Consider the following 20,716-nt stretch of genomic DNA (forward strand, 5'->3'; position numbering starts at 1 on the left):
ATAATTACTAGAGAAATCCATAGATTCAGACTACCAGAATGGAAATAAACGACTTACAGGAATAACAGGTGAGAAAGATTACGTATTATCCTCTCGGTGTATCCAAGAAAATGAAATTTTGACAGAAAATTTTTGGCTAGATCGCTACACTAGTAAGGACCAGTTGTACAGTCCCCGACTAGCAGACGCGCAAGTTCTATTCTGGAATAACGCGGAAAACATGTTCTTCGAACACGTAATAACGTCCAACCGGAAAATAATCGCGGGATAACTAAACCTGTGACTCTGACAGGGTTAGTGAAGTTAATCAGCGAACAAATTTTGACAATGGCAGCAATAGCTACAGAATTGGTGATGACAAGATTGTTAGAACGAGGAAGGAGAAGAAACAGGGATATGACACAAATTATGGAAGAATAAGACGATTCCATATTTATATAAAAATTTCGTAATACTACTTTTCGATCTCATGCTTGAGAAGCTGGTGCGTATGAATGAAATGTGAAATTATTTCCTAAGATAAAGCTTTTGCTTGTGGTAGGCCTACTAATAGGCATTTGATATTGGTACTGCGTGGATTATATTCTGTCGTGTTATAAAAATGGCCATTTGTGCCAAAACAGTTTCGTTTATTTGGTGTGCTACAAAATTGCTGCCATATTAGAAGGGCCTATTTTGTTTTATGTAGCAGACAGTGACAAAATAGACGTAATCAGATCGAGAAACCACACCAGTCTTGGGTATTATGTGTATTAACAGTGTTTTCAGTATTAAATAACATTTCGATTTTTCATGTAGCAAAACGTTTGACAAACTTTGATGAGGTAATAGATCCTTTCACAGAAAGGAAAGCACGCCATGTAAAGCTGTAGCAAGATTAGAGAGAAAAAAAAAAAAAAACGCTGGGAGCTAAGGTTTGAAGAAATGTGTAATTTCTTGCTTATCTCTTGTCAGTATTGGTTTTATATATTCTATATTTAATTTTATATCTAAAAACAAAGATGATGTGACTTACCAAATGAAAGTGCTGGCAGGTCGACAGACACACAAACGAACACAAACATACACACAAAATTCAAGCTTTCGCAACAAACTGTTGCCTCATCAGGAAAGAGGGAAGGAGAGGGAAAGACGAAAGGATGTGGGTTTTAAGGGAGAGGGTAAGGAGTCATTCCAGTCCCGGGAGCGGAAAGACTTACCTTAGGGGGGAAAAAAGGACGGGTACACACTCGCGCACACACACATATCCATCCACAGTGTCTGTATATGTGTGGATGGATATGTGTGTGTGCGCGAGTGTGTACCCGTCCTTTTTTCCCCCTAAGGTAAGTCTTTCCGCTCCCGGGACTGGAATGACTCCTTACCCTCTCCCTTAAAACCCACATCCTTTCGTCTTTCCCTCTCCTTCCCTCTTTCCTGATGAGGCAACAGTTTGTTGCGAAAGCTTGAATTTTGTGTGTATGTTTGTGTTCGTTTGTGTGTCTGTCGACCTGCCAGCACTTTCATTTGGTAAGTCACATCATCTTTGTTTTTAGATATATTTTTCCTTCGTTGAATTTTTCCTTCTATTATAACCATATTTAATTTTATGTCACACAAAACAGCATGTTATTAACTAATAGGCAATAAAGAGTTCAGATTTTCTGAAGAGTTCTTGTTCTCTCGACTACAAATATTCCCATCCACTATTAATTGCGATATTTTTTTTTTAAGAGGGACGGGCTGTCAAACTGGCCGACTGGGAACAGGAGAGGCACCACAGGACATTTCAATTTCCACTCGCCTGAATATAGTTTGGACATGCGGTAGAAAAATGCTTTATGAAGAGGCATGGCACTGCACTTTTGCGTACTTAAGACCAAATAATATATCTTACATTTCCTCGAATACATATGCTTTATGTATCAGACTTTTCAGAAAGATGTGCGCTACAAGATGAACATATTGTGAAAATCCGATTTTTGTAGTATTGACCCGGTTCGCAAATGTCGTAGATCCAGGGCTGATGCGCAGAGCAGTCTGAGTTGTAGTGGGTAGTCTCCACATGCCCCGTGTTTACATTTAGTGATTTTGCTGTTTCCCCTTCGTTTACTCTCACGTCAAATGAAAACAAAACGGATATCTGTGGCTGGGAGCTATCGAGTGAATTAAAACTTATTCACCTAATTACGAAAGGCTAAAATATGTCATTAGTTACAGATTTTATTTTATTTCCACCTTTCTGACAGTCAGGCATTAATCACCTTACGGAACAATGAAGTTGTTTTTGTCTGTTTGCTAAAGAAATTTGACTTTTGTTAACCTTTTCCGCAGAGGCAGTCACTGTATTTGAAACGAAACGTTAAATTCCACAGTACTGGCTAATTTCAACTGTTCGATGGATTTGAAGTGCACGTTTTCATTTTCTAGCACAGACGGCATTATGTCATAATAAAGAACCAAACATGATATAATACAGTACTGGTGCTCCAAGAAAATTTACAACCCGAAAACCACACTGGAAAGCTTAATATCAGGTCGAGATCTACATCATAGGGAATCCGGACATACAAATGTGCACTTTAAGTATGCACTTTAAATGTGCACATTTTAATATTGTTCACGAAATTCCGATGCTCTTGCAGTATCCTCTGATGTCTTGTTTCTTTTATGACATAACGTATGATCTTTCAGTGTTTTACACGTACGTACATACGGCCTTCCTACTTTGTGATAGCTACCCAAGCTCGGTGTCGCCTGTTATCCGCGCTTTCTGGCAACTGCTGAAACGAACCTATTTCTAACTGGTTGCGGGAAAATTTTGCGAATAGTGGTTTGAAAAGCGTTCCTTTCAAAGTAAATATCCTTTTACGTAAGTTGAACTATGTGCAAGAATGTACTATGAATTTATTAAATCACAGAGCGTTTGACTCTCATTTAAAAATTAACTCCTTGATGACGTGCCATTTAGAAGAATTTTGAACCCTGAAGGTCAGACATTTATGTCATTGTTAAAAATTTTACTGGCACATTTGTGTGATCTATCTTTAAGTGTAACACGAGCAAAAAAGATCAACAGTATATGCGAAAGCTTAGCTTCTCTTGCTGCTTGAGAACAATATTATATGTGAAAACTTTTCTTGTAGCAACACTACATATATTAATTTTAGCTATTAACTTCCCTGTTTTTGTGTTCGTGCTACTTAACAGTGATGTTGCTGTTGGCTGACTACATCCCGTGTCCTATGCTCTGAATATCCGCTGTCATCGGCTGGCGAGATCACGTGACATGAGCTACGAACGGCCTACAAAAGCGCATCGAAATCTCTATTTCAATGATTCGGAAAGTAACATGCAGTGTTTGGTGGAATTCCAGTGTATACTTTCGTAATACGAAAATAAGCAGCGTACATGTTGCTGCACATCAAAGATGTTTCCAAAACGTGTCTTTTTCCCTGAGTTTCGTTTTTTAAAGTGCCCGGATATTGTACACCCGGGTATAAAACCATAACCATTCAATGGATTGATAAGGGAAAATATACTGTCACCCGGGAGAAAACGTATTTTTAACCGGGAAATCTGGGAAAAATCCGGGAATTATTTTTCCTTGTCCACGTATACACCCTGTAACACTTACTCTGACAACAAAAAATACTATGCCCACGCAAAACATCTACAATGGGCTGCCATGACCCATACTCAAAAACACAAAAAAGAAAGAAAATGTCCAACACTCAAAAGAAAACTGGTGAAAATTCACCACTTCTTGTGACTGCAATGCAGGTGGTGGGCTCGAACGTCGTATTGTACAGACGATGTCCGCTATTCTGACACCAAATGTAGTGGGATCTTCTGACACCAAATGTAACAGCAACACCAAATGTAGCGGTAAGAGGTAGAAGACACCGTATTAAGACTCGTCTGAACTTTCCAAGCAATTTATTGTTTCCAACTACAGTGTCGCGTTCACCTTGGTCTGCGTCACAGGGTCCCGCAATGCTGAGGACACCACTTTGCTGACTGCGAAATGGCTTGGTGTGGAATGGCTACCTCAGTGACCTGCGCACAAACTGCTGTGTGTCGGCCTTGTACAGCCACAACGTCAGGATGCGCCGACAATCGACTCAGCTGTCTTTGCCCCTGCTGCCTCAGTGCCGCTCGCCGGGAGCTGCATCCGACCCACTGCACGCTTCTTCACCATCGTAGTTCAGATCGCGGGCAACAATAAGCGCCTGCGATCCAATGTCTGAATCTGCGGCCCTCACCTCGGGATGCTTCTGGCATGTGTTGGGAGCCAACAAATCTGCCCACGGTAGTGAGCCGTGGCATGCCCGCCGCTGGCTGGCTGTAGGCCCCGCGTTGACCTCGGAGAGTTGAACCAGTGACCCGATGTGGACTGGAACGCTGGTGCCCCATCTGCTGCTGTGTGTAGCCAGCCGGTAGTGTGACACGATCCGCCATCCAGGAGAGCTGCCACACTTGAATGCTTTCTTAGTGAACCAGCACCTATTTATATGCGGATGTGTGCATCTGTTTTGCTAAGCGTGCCGCTCCGTATCAGGTACTCATAATACTTATGTTGGCCAGTGGGCTCCTTCTGCCTGTGACTTGCACCATGCAAACCGCTGCGTGTACTTTTCCCGGCGGTTATACGCCCCTGTGGCCTCTATTTTACTTCACAACTGCTGGTGAGTGTAACTCACGGTAAACATTTCCGCACCTGGCTGTAACTTTCGCACTCCAAAATATTGCACTGAAGCTAACCTTATCCCATCTTAAACGGTGGTGCTGTACAATGTGTTTGTACACCAGGGAGGTACAAATTAGTGCATGACACTTTCCTGAATAACCAAGCAGAGTTGGGGGGGGGGGGGGGGGAGGAGGAGGAGGAGGAGGAGGAGGAGGAGGAGCCAGTGTCAGTAAGGCAATGGGTCAGTGTGTAATGCTGGTGGGAAAAAGCAAATTGCACTTCTTGTTTTTTTGAGAAATAAAGGGCGTTTAAGGATTCATTCTTCTGATGTGATCATATTTATCTACACTATTAGTTGAATAAAATGAGTTTTGAATATAAACAGTTTCCTCTTCTTCCTGGATAATGCCTATAAATCAAGACACCAGCTTGTGATTTTACATGTGTCTTTAAAATGAGTGTATATAGTGTTTATGAAAAGTGATTACCTTGATGTGTATGGAGAACTAGAAATCTACTGCAATAAGTCTCTGCAAACAATGTTCTCAAAGAAATAAATATCCTCTTTTCCACTGTGCACATTACAGTTTTTAAAGTTTGCCTTTGCTCTGGAAATAGGTTCAGCTCAGTGTGGGTGAATTGAGCTGTCAAAACTGTGGTGGTGTAACTGAGTTTCCTGAACAAATCAGTGGACAACTCATCCATTCATTGTGCCAAAATCCCCACCTTTGAGATAACTTTGTCCTCAACAAATTTCAGCAGTTCGTTAAAATATATGTCATTGATGGTCTGTGCTGTCCCTTGGCAACTGTGTGTGATCTCTTCATATTATGTGGCTTGATATTTGTCCCAAAGTCGCAGGGGTTCGAGAGTCCACAGACACTCGACATTGAAGAACCCTCTGAACTTGGCTTCTGATTGGCACACAATGCTGTCCTCCTTTGCAATGTCCCGTTGGCCATCATCATCCAAAACTCCTGTTCTGTCCAGGGCATCTGTCACCTTCACACCGTATGGATTTTGCGGGGGGGAGAGAGAGATAGAGAGAGAGGGGAGGGGGGGTTGCCCTGCACGAGATGATTCCATTTGTTCCATGATGTGTTCTGTGTTTAACATTTTGACACCATACAGCAATATTTGGGTGAAGTTTGTCCTGGCACAGACGGAAAAATTTGGTGAAGGTGGTTGTGGGTGGTATCACTACTTGAGTGCGCAAGTTGGCCTCTGTGAAGTAAACACACTTACTGTTCAGAAGGTGCACTGAAAAATTGTCAATGTTGGTTGCCTCGCGTGAGTTAGCAAGCCCTATATCCACCGTGCTGCTTCGTTGCTGCTAACATATCGATCTGCTCTGAACATATGCACTTCAAGTATTGAGTCAATAATTAGCATAGTTCTGCTACTGCATGGTAAATATTGCCTTGTCACTGCCGTTGTTTATGTACTTCGAAGGCTGTCTAATAGCCTGGGCTGAGTAACAACCCTCCACATAAATGTGAGAATTAAAAATTTTGGAAAGCGGAGGTGAGTACGGTATATCCCAGGTGATGTCCACTACTAAGTCTCGCACAGTATCTCTCTTTGTGACAGCATGTCCCCCATCTTTGGATACTCAGCATCTGTATAAATGGAGACCCATTCTTGTTCGTTAGAGCCTCTTTTATCACAGGTACCAGCTTTTTATCCATGGCTTCGCAAACATATTCCTGTATCACATTTATTGGATACATCCAGGTCTGAATCTCTGCTGTTTTACGCCATACAACCCAAATTTATCTGCAGTAACCAGCCCTATGTCAGACCTTTGGTCACAAACTTGTTGACAAAAAATGGCTAGCTGCAGCACTCATTCTTGCAATTTGAGCATACACTGAAGCATTTTAAGAGGCAAATTGCACTAAATACTTTAAAGTACTCAGCCACCTAAATCTGTGATGGACGCAGTTACCTATGGTTTGATAAATATAATGCAAAATATTTTAATCTCTTCATCTAATATAATGTGACTCTTCTGTTGCTCTCTCCCACCTTCCACCTGCTTCATCACATCCCGTTCCTCTTCGCCATGCCTCGTACAACCCCACCCTCCTCCCACATCTCTCTGCCCCCTCTCCTCCTCCCACTACACCCCTCTCTTGTCTGCCTCCTGCTCCCTCGTCTCTCTGTGACTGCCTCCTGCTCCCTCGTCTCTCTGTGACTGCCTCCTGCTCCCTCGTCTCTCTGTGACTGCCTCCTGCTCCCTCGTCTCTCTGTGACTGCCTCCTGCTCCCTCGTCTCTCTGTGACTGCCCCGCCCCGCCCCGCCCCGCGTATTTTGGTCCACCCCTTGCCCCTTACTCATCACACCCACTTTTTATGTCCACTTCGCTCCATGTGTCATGGGGGTGATTTCATCTCAAATCATACAGCTCAAGTCAACTCGTGGTCATGAAGTTCTCTTGAAAAATTATATATTAGACCTTTGTATTGTAAGTATTAAGAAATAAACTAATTTCATTTTACCTTAATTTTTGTAAATGGTATGGTCCTTTGAAAAATGGATATTTTGTGAATAACTCGTAAAACAGTAAAGAACAGTAAAATATAACTAATAAACCGAAAGTACCATATTTACTCGAATTTAAGCCACACTTGAATCTAAGCCGCACCTGAAATTTGAGACTGGAAATTCAAGGGGAGATAAAAGACCGCACCTCCAAATCAAAACAGTGTTGATCCATTGTAACATGAGACACAATTTAGGTCGAATGGCGGAAGATACAGCAAGCGTGGCAGTTAAGCTTTACCAGGTAGCCATTGCTATGCGTCAGATGCTCCGTCCTTATTTATACGGGTACCCTTCCTTTTTCACGTGCTTTGTCTGGTTTGAATTGATTGCTTATTTTGCTTTGATCTGATAAGTGCCATGCTAATTTTGCTTTGATCTGATAAGTGCCATTCTCTTTGTTATAGGTGTTTACGTCACTCTAAGCTGAAAACGCATCATTGTACTGTGTCATGCATTGTTTGTCACATTCTGATAATGAGTGTTTACCACCTGTCGCCGCTCACGACATGGCTTGCTTTTGTGCGTGCTACTGCTGCTTACAATAAAAAAAAAAAATAAAAAAAAAAGAGAGAGAGAAATTGTCTCATCAGGGAAACAATGACAAGAGACTGCTATTTGTTGTTACTTCAACAAGAACCAAATAACAGACTGTTCTGAACGAGTGTTTAGCGAAAATTTTTCTCCGTTTGAAAATATTTGCAGACGCCTCTTTAGTACATTACATTCTGCACAGAAATTAGTCATCTTAGATTTAAAAATCTAGTCAGTTGCCGTGCTTCATTTCTGACTTTATCACTATTCAGCGTAAGAATAATACGAATACGAATATGAACATGATATGATATGTATATTCTTCTGCGTTTGCTGTTGTCTCACTCTCAGTTTCGTAGTTTATTAGGCAGACAGGATTTAAATGAGATAGCGGCAAACATTAAAGAACACATGGTATAATGTTTACATTCTATAATTATTATGGTGAAGAGAATACTGCATGTGATTCACGATTCGTAAAAGTTCCAATTAGAAACCATCTCTTATCACAGCTAGGAAAAAATTCAGAACGTAGAGTTGGCCATATTGACATACATGGCAAAGAGTCTTGCCAGTTTGGTTTTCGTAATAGATTTTTAGTGATGACTTCCAATGCAGAGTGTGTTGTCGTCTTCACTCCGTAGACTGGTTTGATGCAGCTCTCCACGCTTTTCTATGCTGTGCAATGCAGAGTAGAAACACTTATAAAATAAGAACGAAAATAACCTAGAAATTAAGCGCTGAAATTTAAAACAAAAATTTGTTAGGTTTGTAATACATCTTATACAAAATGTTTAAAATATCAGCCATGATTCTGAATCACTATCACTTGATTCTTTGTTGCTCATTTCTTCATACAGAGCATCGTCCTCCGTACCATCTAGTGCATTGGATATTGAACATTTCTTAAATTCTTGTACGCAGTCTGATTTGCAACACACTTCCATGCATCATAAATCCATTGGCACACTTGTAACAAACTTGCGTGTTTTACACATCCTGTTGGTGTCAGTTGTCTGTAGCTTTTTGAAAGCCAGTCTGTGTACATGCGTTTAAGCTTGTACTTAAATGGTTTAGTCAAACAGATCTCAAATGGTTGCAGAATTGACATCATCCCGTCTGGAATAACTGCCAAGTCCATTTTGCTTTCCTCTAATTTTCGTTTTACTACAGGTGTTGTATGGCCTGCGTATGCATCTAGTACCAACAGACTTCGTAAACCAAGCATGCCGTCAGGACACTGATTCCGTACACGCCTAATCCATTCCAGCACCATGTCCTCCTAAGACCACCCAGTTTCGTTTACTCGTGCAATTACAGTTTTTGGAAACACTTCCAATTTCGATAAAGTCTTTCGCTTGAAAACTATGAATGGGGGTAATTTATGTCCATCTGCTGTGCAAGCAAGCATGACGGACATCCGCTGTTTTTCACCCCCTGATGTAAGAACACTTATGTCTTTCTTTCCTTTGACGTCAACTGTAGAATTTGATGGCATGTCAAAATATACGGGAATTTGGTCAGCATTTCCTATCTGACCAAGAAGGTATTGCTTTTCTGTGCGCCACCTAATTATGAAGCGCTGAAATTCCTTAAGTTTTTCTTCCTAATTTTTCGGCAGCTTCTGTGCAACTGAAGTTTGCCTCCAAAGTGAAAAACCCCAGCACATCATAAACAGATCAATCCAGCTGCCACTGGCCTTAAAATTTTTGATTTTTTGCCCTATAGCAATTTCATGTGCCTTAAATTTTAAAATTTTGGTGTTCACAGGCAGGAATTTCTGACGCTGTTCCTTAACAAATTCATTTAAAATCACTTCTAGTGTATGATATCGGCCACACTTCGGCCCACTAAATGCTTTCCTGCTACATGAACATTCAACTAGTATGTTACTCTGCAGTCGCCATCGCCTGACATTGCTCTTGTCAATCCCGTATCGCAGACCTGCAGCACAATTAGAACTTTGTTCTGCAAAAGAAAGAACTCCCCTCTTGAATTTGGCACTATAATGAAAGTGCTTCATTATGGTTCACTAACACCAACAAGTGCTTCACAAAATTCCACGAAGCAATAGGTGCCGCTATGTGAAATCTTAATGAGCCCCAGCATATCAAAACTCGTGCAACAATCCTAAAGCCTTGTGCATTGTTGGTATTTTTGTGTAAAGAATTTTTTTTTTTTTTTTAAAAAAGGCTGCTACATTCGAAGATGAAAAATATGAAATTTCTATTTACCTCGTTGGATAATGTATGAAAATGCTGTGGTCCAAACTCGGGGCAGAGAAAAAAAGCTTGTCTTCTACCTTTTTTTAAAAAAAATTATTTACTGATGCAGAGGTTTTGGTGCCAGTATTTATCTTAGTGCCTGCAAAACATGTCTGTGTAGTGCTACATATATTCAACGGCAGAAGTTAGTTGTGGCGGCACCTACCAACATTTATCAGAACTTCTGCTTACTTTGCACTCAATTCTAAGCCACAGGCGGTTTTTTGGAGTACAGAAACCAGAAAAAAGAGTAAATACAGTAGTGGAGACCTGGCGGATGTTTTGCATTAAAGTTTCCTCTTAATGCGTTGAAATCTAGTTGTCACCCACACATTTATGAGCTTCCTTTAAGTTACAAATATAAGATGAAAATACAAAATTTAAGTTAATTTTCCCTTTAATTTTTCTGGTCCCCCCCTCCCTTATAATTTGAGAAGTCTTAGAACACTTATCGTTTCTGTCATATTACCAGATACTGCTGATAAAATTATAAACAGTGTCTTCATTGCTCCAGCTATCATATTACATAAATATTTATTACTAAAAGTGTAAAAAAAAATTGCGTTTTTATGAGGTTTTACAATTTATTCACTCAAACTCCATCCAAAAACTTTTGAGAATTACAGAAAATATTGTTTGGGTATATGTTGGTAGTCAGTTCAAACACAGTGGGCAATGTTTTCTGTATAAAGTGTTCAAAATTTTTCAACATACTGCATATTTCACATCACTGAATTTTTTGTGTAAAATATGCATGTTGACAACACTGTTTTCATAGTTCTTCTGTTTATAGCAAATGAGTGATAACTTGCACATAAACAATTCTGCATAGAGTTTTTTGTTTAGTTTGAACTTTTTGTTAGATACAGTGTCATTGAGGAAATACAGTAGTGAAAGAGTAAGCTGTGTGGCCTCTGAAAAAAAGACACAAGAAGATGGTGTTCAAGAAAAGTGAGAAACAAAGTTGTTGGAAATCTCTCTGAGATATTGCAGAAATATCTTGGCCCTCAATTAATGGTATTAGCATCACATCCATTGTGCAGGAGTTGCTACACTCACTACAATTAGAAATTTACTGACAACCCACCTGAAGAAGACAGTGTAGATGTTTATATTCCTGGGTGTGAAGTTGTTGATGCATTTCTGCTATAGCCCCTACTTACATCCCCCCCCCCCCCCCCCCCCCCCCCTTTAACATCCAGGAAAGGTAAGCACAAGAAGAAAACAGTATGTAAAAAGAAAAGTGGAAGAAATTGAAACAAGTTTTACACAAGCAACATCTTTAAGACTTTGTGAAATGTATAATGAAGATGCACTTGGTGCAGACACGAAGATAGTGATATGTGTATGAAATGTGATGTGTGATTTCAAAACCTAAATACTGCCATCTCAGCAGCCACCTATACTGAGAAGGTACAGTTACTGACACTGATACCCAGTAGCTACTGTAAGCAGCAGATACAGAAATACATACCCACTGCCTCACATTATTTGATTTCAAAACCTCCTAAAATAAAGAACAAGAAAGGTATTTGGGCCTGCCCATATTCGTACTGTGGGCATCCATTGCAAGATGATAGCTTACTGTTGCTGTGAGATATTACCTAAGTGATGACAGAGATTGCAGCAGGCAAAGTTGTAAGCAGGCTGATGTTATCTCTGTTAGTGAAAATGGTGAAAAAGGTAAAAAGATATGTGACTAAATCAATAAGAGAAGCATATCTCCTAATGAAAAAGAAAAACCCAAATTTAAAAATTGGCATTACAAAATTATACTCCTTACGACCAATGTAGATAAAATGCCAGCCAGTTAAGGAAGTGTGCACATGTATTTACTGCATTAATTTGAAACTTCTGTTTCACCATAAGCAGTGTCACAGGAAAGAAGTACACAGAGATGGACCTGATGCTTTTGTATATATGTTAAGAGCCACAAGACAAGTGTTGGTTGCAGGAGAGTGCAATGTGTCCTGGTGGTGAAGTGGTGCCTGTTGAAGTAATTCACAATCAGGATACTAACAATGACATAACTTATGCATTTTGTGAGGGAGGAGGTTGATGAAAAAGACAGTAGAGCCAGAGAAGTTTGTTACAGAGGTTAGGCCATGGGTCATGAAAGCCATAGCTCATCATCATACCCAGAGGATTCAGAGACAAGTGATAGCAGAAGTAAAATCAGCCACACTGACACACTGGTTCTTCATTTTGACTTTGCTGAGAACTGGTCTGTTGCTTTGCAGAAAGAAATTCAAAGTTATCACCAGCGCACATCACAGATATCAATATTCATATGTGTTGCTCACTTCCTTGGAACATCACACTGTTGTGCTACTGTCAGTAATGATCTCATTCATGACAGTGTACATACATGCTACACTGACTGTACATACATGCTATGCTGTCAGCATGATAATTGATGACATAGCATATAGAGGCCGTGCATTTCCTAAATGTGTATGTGACTGATGGTGCAGCATCTCATTTTAAAATATACTTTCAGCTTTATAAGCTTGGTCAACACTGTAGTACAGGAATTAAGACAAAAATAAGGATATTTTCAGCAACAAATCATGAAAAAAGTGCACGTGATGGGGTAGGAGGTATCTGTGAACATCTTGCAACAAGTACATTCAGGGAATTTCGTTAAAAAAAAGGGGGAAGAGTGGTTTGCTATGAAGCCTGTGGTAGGAATTCAATCAAGTCACTACTGGGTTGCATCCTGGAGTGGCACATACATTGAAAGAACGCTTCTGCATGAAATGCAGTCTGTTACTGTGTGTGCGATGCAGACGCAATGGTATGCATTAGCAGACCTTGTAGTGAGCTACTTCATTTCTTGTGTGTATGGCAATCGGTGGTGGGTGGGACATATAATAAGTATCGCTCATCAGCTAATGCTTTCAAATGTTCGTTATCAAAAGACCAATGTGCAATTCCCATTTCCCAAGTACTGCTCTTGTTAGGTCAGCCTTGTCCCATTCACTTACAGTGTTGTAAAATAATTATTTTGATTCAGAAAGACCGGATTTGCATGACATTTACTTAAAATCAGTGATCAGTTTAAATATTCAAGTGCTTATGAGTTTTTGACCTTGAGAGTAGAGCTAGGTCTACTTAAAAAATTTCTCACATTTCGTAGAGATAAGAATTGCTCACTTTGATTTTACGTTCCCTAAGTACAATGACCAGTGAACATATCATGAAATTTTTAGAACATTAGGATGGGGGTTTTGGAGAAAATAATTTCTAAATATCCAGAAAATTTCATATTCTTTCATCTTTATGTACAAATATTTTGACAGTTTATTAATTTTATGCATTAGTGACATAGCAGACTGTTAGCAGTCCTCCCACTTTATCATTTCTCAAGACATTTAACATCCTATGACTATACATATTTTCCAAACATAATTTTGAAATGCACAAAAATTTTTATATTTTATTAATAAAAAAAGCGCGTGTGTGTGTGTGTGTGTGTGTGTGTGTGTGTGTGTGTGTGTGTGTGTGTGGGCGCGCTAATCCTGTCTCATAGTATTGGAAATAAATTCAGATATCTATCACTTTTGGTTCCTATATTACAATTTTTCAATTTTAGCTTTGATTACGGCATTTTCACAAGTACTCTCACTTAGAGAGGTCTGTAGCATTTTGACAAATCATCAGAAATTTAAAATATTGTAGCTTTGGAGAGGTATCATGTGGAACTTGAACATATATCTTTTTCAGCAAACTTTGAAGTGGTAATATGACACATTCTCTCTTGACCTGTACGATTTGAGATGAAATCGCCCATGCGTTATTTTGATGCCTACATAGCAGAATTCCTTAACTTAAGTCTGATACATGGTCACTAATTCTGATTTTAATTTTTTTAATGTTCGTATTTCTGCTACTTCTGATTAATTCAATCTTTCTTTGATTTACTCTCAAACTAGCTTCTGTAATCAAGAGACTGTTAATTTCATTCAACAGATTTCTTCACTTTCACTGAGGATAGCAAAGTCATCAATGAATTTTACCTTTGGTATCCATTCACCTTCAATTTTAATCCCACTCTGTCATTGCTTCTTTGGTGTATAGATTGAATAGTAGTAGCAGAAGACTACATCTTTGGCTTACTCCCATTTTGATCTGAGCACTTTGTCCTTGGCTTGCTCCATCTTGGTTTTTGTATTTATTACATATTACCTCTCATTGCCTATAAATTACCCATAGTTTTCTCAGAATTTTGACCATCTTGCATAATTTTACACTCTGTAACACTTTATCAAGGGCTACAAATACTCTGAAAGTGTCATTATTTTTCTTAAGTTTTGCTTCCATTATGAGCTGCTATGTCAGAATTGCCTTTCTGGTGCCTTTACTTCCTAAAGCCAAAGTCAGTTACTGATCGTCAGTTTTCTTTTACATTCTTCTGTGTATTATTCTCTGCACCAACATGGATCCATGAGCTGTTAAGCTGACTGTGCAATAATTCTCACACTTGTCCTTTCAACAATCATTTCTCTGGATTTCTTCACGTTTTTCTTGTAGCCATTTCACTTTAGTTTCCCTGCACTTTGTGTTTATTTGATTCCTAAGTGACTTTTCTTTGTTTATTCCCAAATTTCCATGAAGGTTGTTGTAGTTCCTTCTTTCATCAATCAACTGAAGTATTTATCCTGTTACCCATAGTTTCCTCACAATTGCTTTGCTTTGTACATATATTTTTTTCTTTTCAACAACTTAAAAAGAGGTGGAGCCCCTCCACGCCCCCACCGGCATGATGGCCAACACAAAAGGTCTACTGCCATCTCTGCATAAGGGTTAGTATTCACTAAAGTGAGGTGTTGCAGGATGTGGGTACTGCAATGTTTGTGTACGTCTGGTTAGGGTTAACCATTAATACGCGCTCATCTGGAGATAGTTTTCAACTACTGTGATTGACTTTTTTTAAAGACATGCATTCCGCTATTCAGCTGAACTGTCTACTGAGCTATTCCTTATCGCAGTATCTACAGCCTTAGAGAACTTCAAGCAAATTTCTTTATTTCTTAGCACTTCCGTAGCCCACTTCTTTGCAAACTGATTTTTCCTGACTACACTTCAGCGCGCTCTTCGTCACTAGTAAATTGTGATTTGAGTCTGTATCTGCTCCTGGGTACACCTTACAATCCAGTATCTGATTTCGGACACTCTGCCTGACCGAGATGTAATCTAACAGAAATCATCTCGTATCTCCCAGCCTTTTCCAAATATACTTCCTTCTCTTTTAGTTCTTGAACAGATTATTTGATATTACTAGGTGAAATTTATTGCAGAATTCTATTAGTCTTTCTTCTCTCTGCTAAATCCATATTCCTCCATAACCTTCTCTTCTACTCTGCCTGCAGCTGCATTCCGTTTCCCCATGAGTATTAGATTTTCATCGTCCTTTGTGTTCTGGATTACCCAGTGAGCATTAGCATTTAACTTTTCTGATTTTCTAGCTTCCGTGTCACGTTCAGACTTATAACACTCCAAGCTCCAAATCATAGAATATTATGCTTTCATTGGTTATTCAATGTTTTTCTTACAGTCACCTCCCCCTTGGCAGTGCCCTTTCACTGTGTATTAACAAGTTTCAAAATCTCTAGTCAGGGGTATATTTCAACTGTCATCTACAAACATATACAGTGCAGTTAAAATAACTTGGAAATTATGGTATTTTGGCATGGCGGATGAACAGACGTCATTAGCCAGCTAACACTGACTAGCCAGTTTCACTTTGTAGTACCAACAGGTTGGCAGAGATACTGGAATCTGTTTGAATAGATATGGTGCCATACAGGATTTGTTTCAGTGTTCAACTCTCATTGTGAAGTGTAGTACTTTAAAGCATTGGAGTGTTGGTCGTTCATTTGCTGTTGTAAACTTTTGTTTCTGTATTAGTCTTGTCTTGGTAGCAGTGTGATAAATTACAATGTGAGGTGGGCCATAAGAGGCCATCTATGAACATGTTAATGATCTTCAAAGTTATGAACAGTTAGAAGGCAGAATTCTCAATATGTGGACCAGGCTGCAAAATTGTGTTCTGTGCAGAATGAATATTTGGAACTGGAGTGCAAGTGTGATGAAATTTCAAGAGTGGAGGACAGAATAGATGCTGCACATACCTTTTATATATCTGTGGTGCTGAGAATTATAAAGAAGGAAAGAGGAGGAGGTTAAAATTATGAAGTAATGCCGGGTTGTTATCTTCTTCTGAGCAAGAAGCACTCTAGCAAGATGCAGTCTGCGATGTGTGTGTTTGTCGTCTTGTCAAAACTTTGTTCAAGATCTTGGCTTCTGGCAGAAAAAAATTGTGTTTTGGAAATTTATTGGTGAAAGAAGGGATGCAGTGACTTGGAGTTGTCAGTATCTGTATGCTATGAAGAGTTTTTCATTTGAAAGCAGCATATGGCTTGACGAAATGTGGGTTGAGGAATGTCACATGTTGACGTACAGCTGGAAGAACCAACCAGCTGAAGTAACTGTTACAATTGAAAGGGAAACAGCCCTCGGTCACTATTTTTAACAAATTAACCTGGTTTCAACACTGCTAGGAGGTGTCTCCCTCAGAATTTAAATCAAAGAATGGTCTATATTCTATAACATGGTCACAGAATTATAACTAAAAACATATGATAGGGTATAAGTACGGAATCATTGTAAAAGACTGGCAGCACTAATATGTCATTTATAGAATAATAAATATGCCAGAAGGGCATTAATCACAAAGATATTTAAAATAAAGAAAACTGTGATGGCGAGCCACTAAGGGCTGCTTGTTACTTGCGTGGTGCAAGTTGCAAAATTCTGTGACCATGTTATGGAATATAGATCATTCTTTGATTTAAATTCTGAGGAAGACACTCCTAGCAGTGTTGAAACCAGGGTAATTTGTTAAAAATAGTGTCAGAGGGCTGTTTTCCTTTCAATTGTAACTATTCAGTCTCTGAACGTGCAGCCATGCACAGAATTTTGAAGTAACAGTGAAAGCACAGGTAGAAAAGGGTAGTAGGGTAATGATCCTTTGTATCAGACTTTTGTTGCTATTCTGTTCAAGAAAGCAAGATGATTATCAGGAGGAAATAAACACTGTTTTTCGCAGAATGTTTACCTAATTTTTTTGCTCCAGAAATTTGGTGATAGCAATGGACAATATGTCACATCACTCCATTGTCTTAAATAAAGAGAAATGTCTCATTAGAGAAAATAGAATCTGCCATGAATAAGGTCGATTCAGTGGAACTTGAAAACTCTACAAGCCAAAATCATGCACTACACAATCAACAAACTGACTGAGGGGGTATAGTGTAATCAAGCCTTTTCCATAACATTCCATTTCAGCTTGTCAGTATTTACATGGATCAGGGTGAAAAGTAATGACTTGAGAAACAAAAGAAACTATATTTTCAGTGATGCGGAAGTGCTAACGAAAGAGGCTATTGAGAGCATTGCACCATGGGACAGGTCTAGAGTTGTGAGCAATACGAAGAAAGTAATAAAGGAAGTATGGATCTGTTGATTACTGGACAAACAGATTAAAGAGATAGTAAATTTTATGTAACAATTTACATTAAATTAAGAATCACAATAAAAAAATTAGTACTTGACGAACTACTTGAATAGGTGTTAGATATGGAAACTGATACAGAAACTGAGGAAAAGAAATAATTAATGTTTGAATGACTGCTAATTGAAATTGTAAAAAACAGAGTACAGGGAGTACTTAGGTGATCACAATAAAATAATAAGTAAAAGTAAATGAATAAATAGGAAGATTGAAATGAAGGAACAGAGTGTGTGGGAAGAGGAAGATTGAAATGAAGGAACAGAGTGTGTGGGAAGTAATGGAAACCTGAGAGGATTATGTGAATGGAACTAATAACAGTTTGAAACTGTAATATAATTGAATAGATAAATAATCTGCTTACCAAGCAGCAGGAGAAAAACACATCCATAGGATATGGAAACGTGCAAGCTTTCGGAGCCAGTCGCTCCTTCTGGGAGAATGATCAAAGGGAAAGGAAGAGGGAGGAAGGAAAAAGACCATTTTGGTAAGATTTAGCAAATGGGGGGGCGTTATATAGAAGTAACCAAGAACCTCAGGTCAGGAGAGACTTAATGGACAAGATGACAGAGAAATACTGATTGTTTTTGCCTGCACTGGAAAGAGACTTGAAAATTTAAGAACTTAAAGGTTGATGATAAGGTAATAACAGAGATATGGATTACCACTTGTGGAGTTCTGACAAAAAGGTGTCAAAGGGGGATCCAGATGGGATGTATGGTGAAATAGGCATCTAGGTCGTGACTCATGTTGTAGAGCATGCTCTGCAATAGGATATTGTGTGTTGTCAGTATAAACCCTCTGCCTATGCCCATTCATACTAATTGATATCTTAGATGGTAGGCATACCTATATAGAAGGCTGAATGGTGTTTACATAACAGCTGGTACATGACATGTCATGTCACAGGTGGCTCTTCCTGTGATAGTGTATGTTTCGCCAATTACAGGACTGGTGTAGGTGGTGGTAGGAGAGTACATCAGACATAGTCTAGCAGCAGTGACAGTCACTGCAATAATAACTATAGGGTACCCCCTCCCCCGAGAAGGTAACTTGTTACCTATATGTTATTTATTATTTGCTTGTACTTGCATTTCTACAAATACCTAACTTTTTCCTATTTAATGCTATTTCCTGAAAGGTAAGTATCAATTTCTGGTTAATATCATGTCAAGCTCATACTTTTTAATGTTACAGTGCCAGAGAAAACAATGTAATAGTCAGTGGTGTAGATGAACAGGTCTGAAATATTGTTTTCTTTAGTTATGTCCTTAAAAAAAACTCTTTTGTTCGGCCATTTTTATGAGGTCTTTTTTAAAATGCAGTCTTCCTCTATTTTAGGTTACAACATTGACATCTAATCATCCAGTCGACAACTCGTCAGTAACAGTCAGAATAATATTTAAGAGAAAAAAAAAGATTCATGAATGTATCCATTTATACAATGTCCTCTTTAAGAGGATTATGGGTATCTTGGAATTAGCGAGGGTCGGAAGAGATACATATGACCCACATGCTGCCCGTGTAATACCCCAGCACAAGTAAGTTTATTCTTAAGTAAATGATATTATAATTGTAAGAATTATCATCATTTAATACGGCTCATTGGTCTGGTTCAAATCTTTCAGTTGGACACTGCTTTAGTGACTTGAATGCCCGTAACATAACCCAGTTTCCATCCAGGGAAAGGGAGCATGCACTTTAAAGTGGAGTGCAAAACATACATTGTGTCTGGCATTCTTAACATTCAGAGGTGAAGACACATGGAAAAAATCTTGGGATTCAATCACAGAACTTTTGGTTTCCAGGCATGCACTTTACTTCTAAACCTTTATGCCAGTAGGAACTAAAACTCATAAAACTCAAAAAGTATGTGAAGCAGTAGCATAGTGTGAGTGGTGCGCGTGCACACACACACACACACACACACACACACACACACACACACACACACACACCCTAGCGCACTCGCTCGCATGTCCATGCACTCATACCCAAGCGTACATGTCCCCCCTCCCCCTCCTATCCTACCTCCACCTGTCCCCCCACCCCCTCTCCCCCCACTCCCCCTCCTATCCCACCTCCACCTGTCCCCCCACCCCCTCTCCCCCACTCCCCATCTCTACAACCCCCTCTCCCCCCACTCCCCATCTCTACCACCCCCTCTCCCCCCACTCCCCATCTCTACCACCCCCTCTCCCCCCACTCCCCATCTCTACCACCCCCTCTCCCCCCACTCCCCATCTCTACTACCCCCTCTCCCCCCACTCCCCATCTCTACTACCCCCTCTCCCCCCACTCCCCATCTCTACTACCCCCTCTCCCCCCACTCCCCATCTCTACTACCCCCTCTCCCCCCACTCCCCATCTCTACCACCCCCTCTCCCCCCACTCCCCATCTCTACCACCCCCTCTCCCCCCACTCCCCATCTCTACCACCCCCTCTCCCCCCACTCCCCATCTCTACCACCCCCTCTCCCCCCACTCCCCATCTCTACCACCCCCTCTCCCCCCACTCCCCATCTCTACCACCCCCTCTCCCCCCACTCCCCATCTCTACCACCCCCACTCCCCATCTCCCCCCTCACTCCCCGTCACCCCCACCCCCACTCCCACTTCCCCCTCACTCCCACTTCCCCCTCACTCCCACTTCCCCCTCACTCCCACTCCCCCCTCACTCCCACTCCTCCTCCCCCCACTCCCACTCCCCCTCAACCCCACTCCCCCTCAACCCCCTCTCCAACCTCCTCTCCTCCCTCTTCCCCCCTTTCTAGTGGTTAGCGTTGCTGCTTCTGGATTACGCGATCTCTGGTTTAATTCCCTGCCGGGTTGGAGATTTTTCTCTGTCCAGGCAGTGGGTGTTTCTGCTGTCCCTATTATTTCATCATCATTCCTGACAGATGGCTGTTACACGTTAAGACAGTACAGGGTGCCGAAGGTGGGAGTGATCATTTCCTGGTCAAAGGCCTTTTAAACATACGGTGTAAAGGAAGAATGGGGCCTAAGTTAAGAAGAGTAGAAAGGTACCATGTGGAGAAACTAAAAGATGAGGCAACAAAGACCGGATACCATAAAGGAACCTGGGTGTCACCAGATGGGAGAACTGTAAATCAAATAGACCATGTAGCCATT

General features: G+C 40.3%; 1 protein-coding gene across 1 annotated transcript in view; it reads left to right on the top strand.

Moving 5' to 3' along the window:
* Window positions 1-20,716, top strand: part of LOC126161750 (piwi-like protein Ago3) — a 222,940-nt gene that overhangs the window by 55,789 nt on the left and 146,435 nt on the right. The window contains exon 6 of the mRNA XM_049917799.1: window positions 18,926-19,125. Within this exon, the coding sequence (XP_049773756.1) occupies window positions 18,926-19,125 (200 nt within the window). The remainder of the gene's footprint in view (window positions 1-18,925; window positions 19,126-20,716) is intronic.

This window comes from Schistocerca cancellata, chromosome 2 (assembly GCF_023864275.1).
Source record: "Schistocerca cancellata isolate TAMUIC-IGC-003103 chromosome 2, iqSchCanc2.1, whole genome shotgun sequence".
NCBI lineage: Eukaryota > Metazoa > Arthropoda > Insecta > Orthoptera > Acrididae > Schistocerca > Schistocerca cancellata.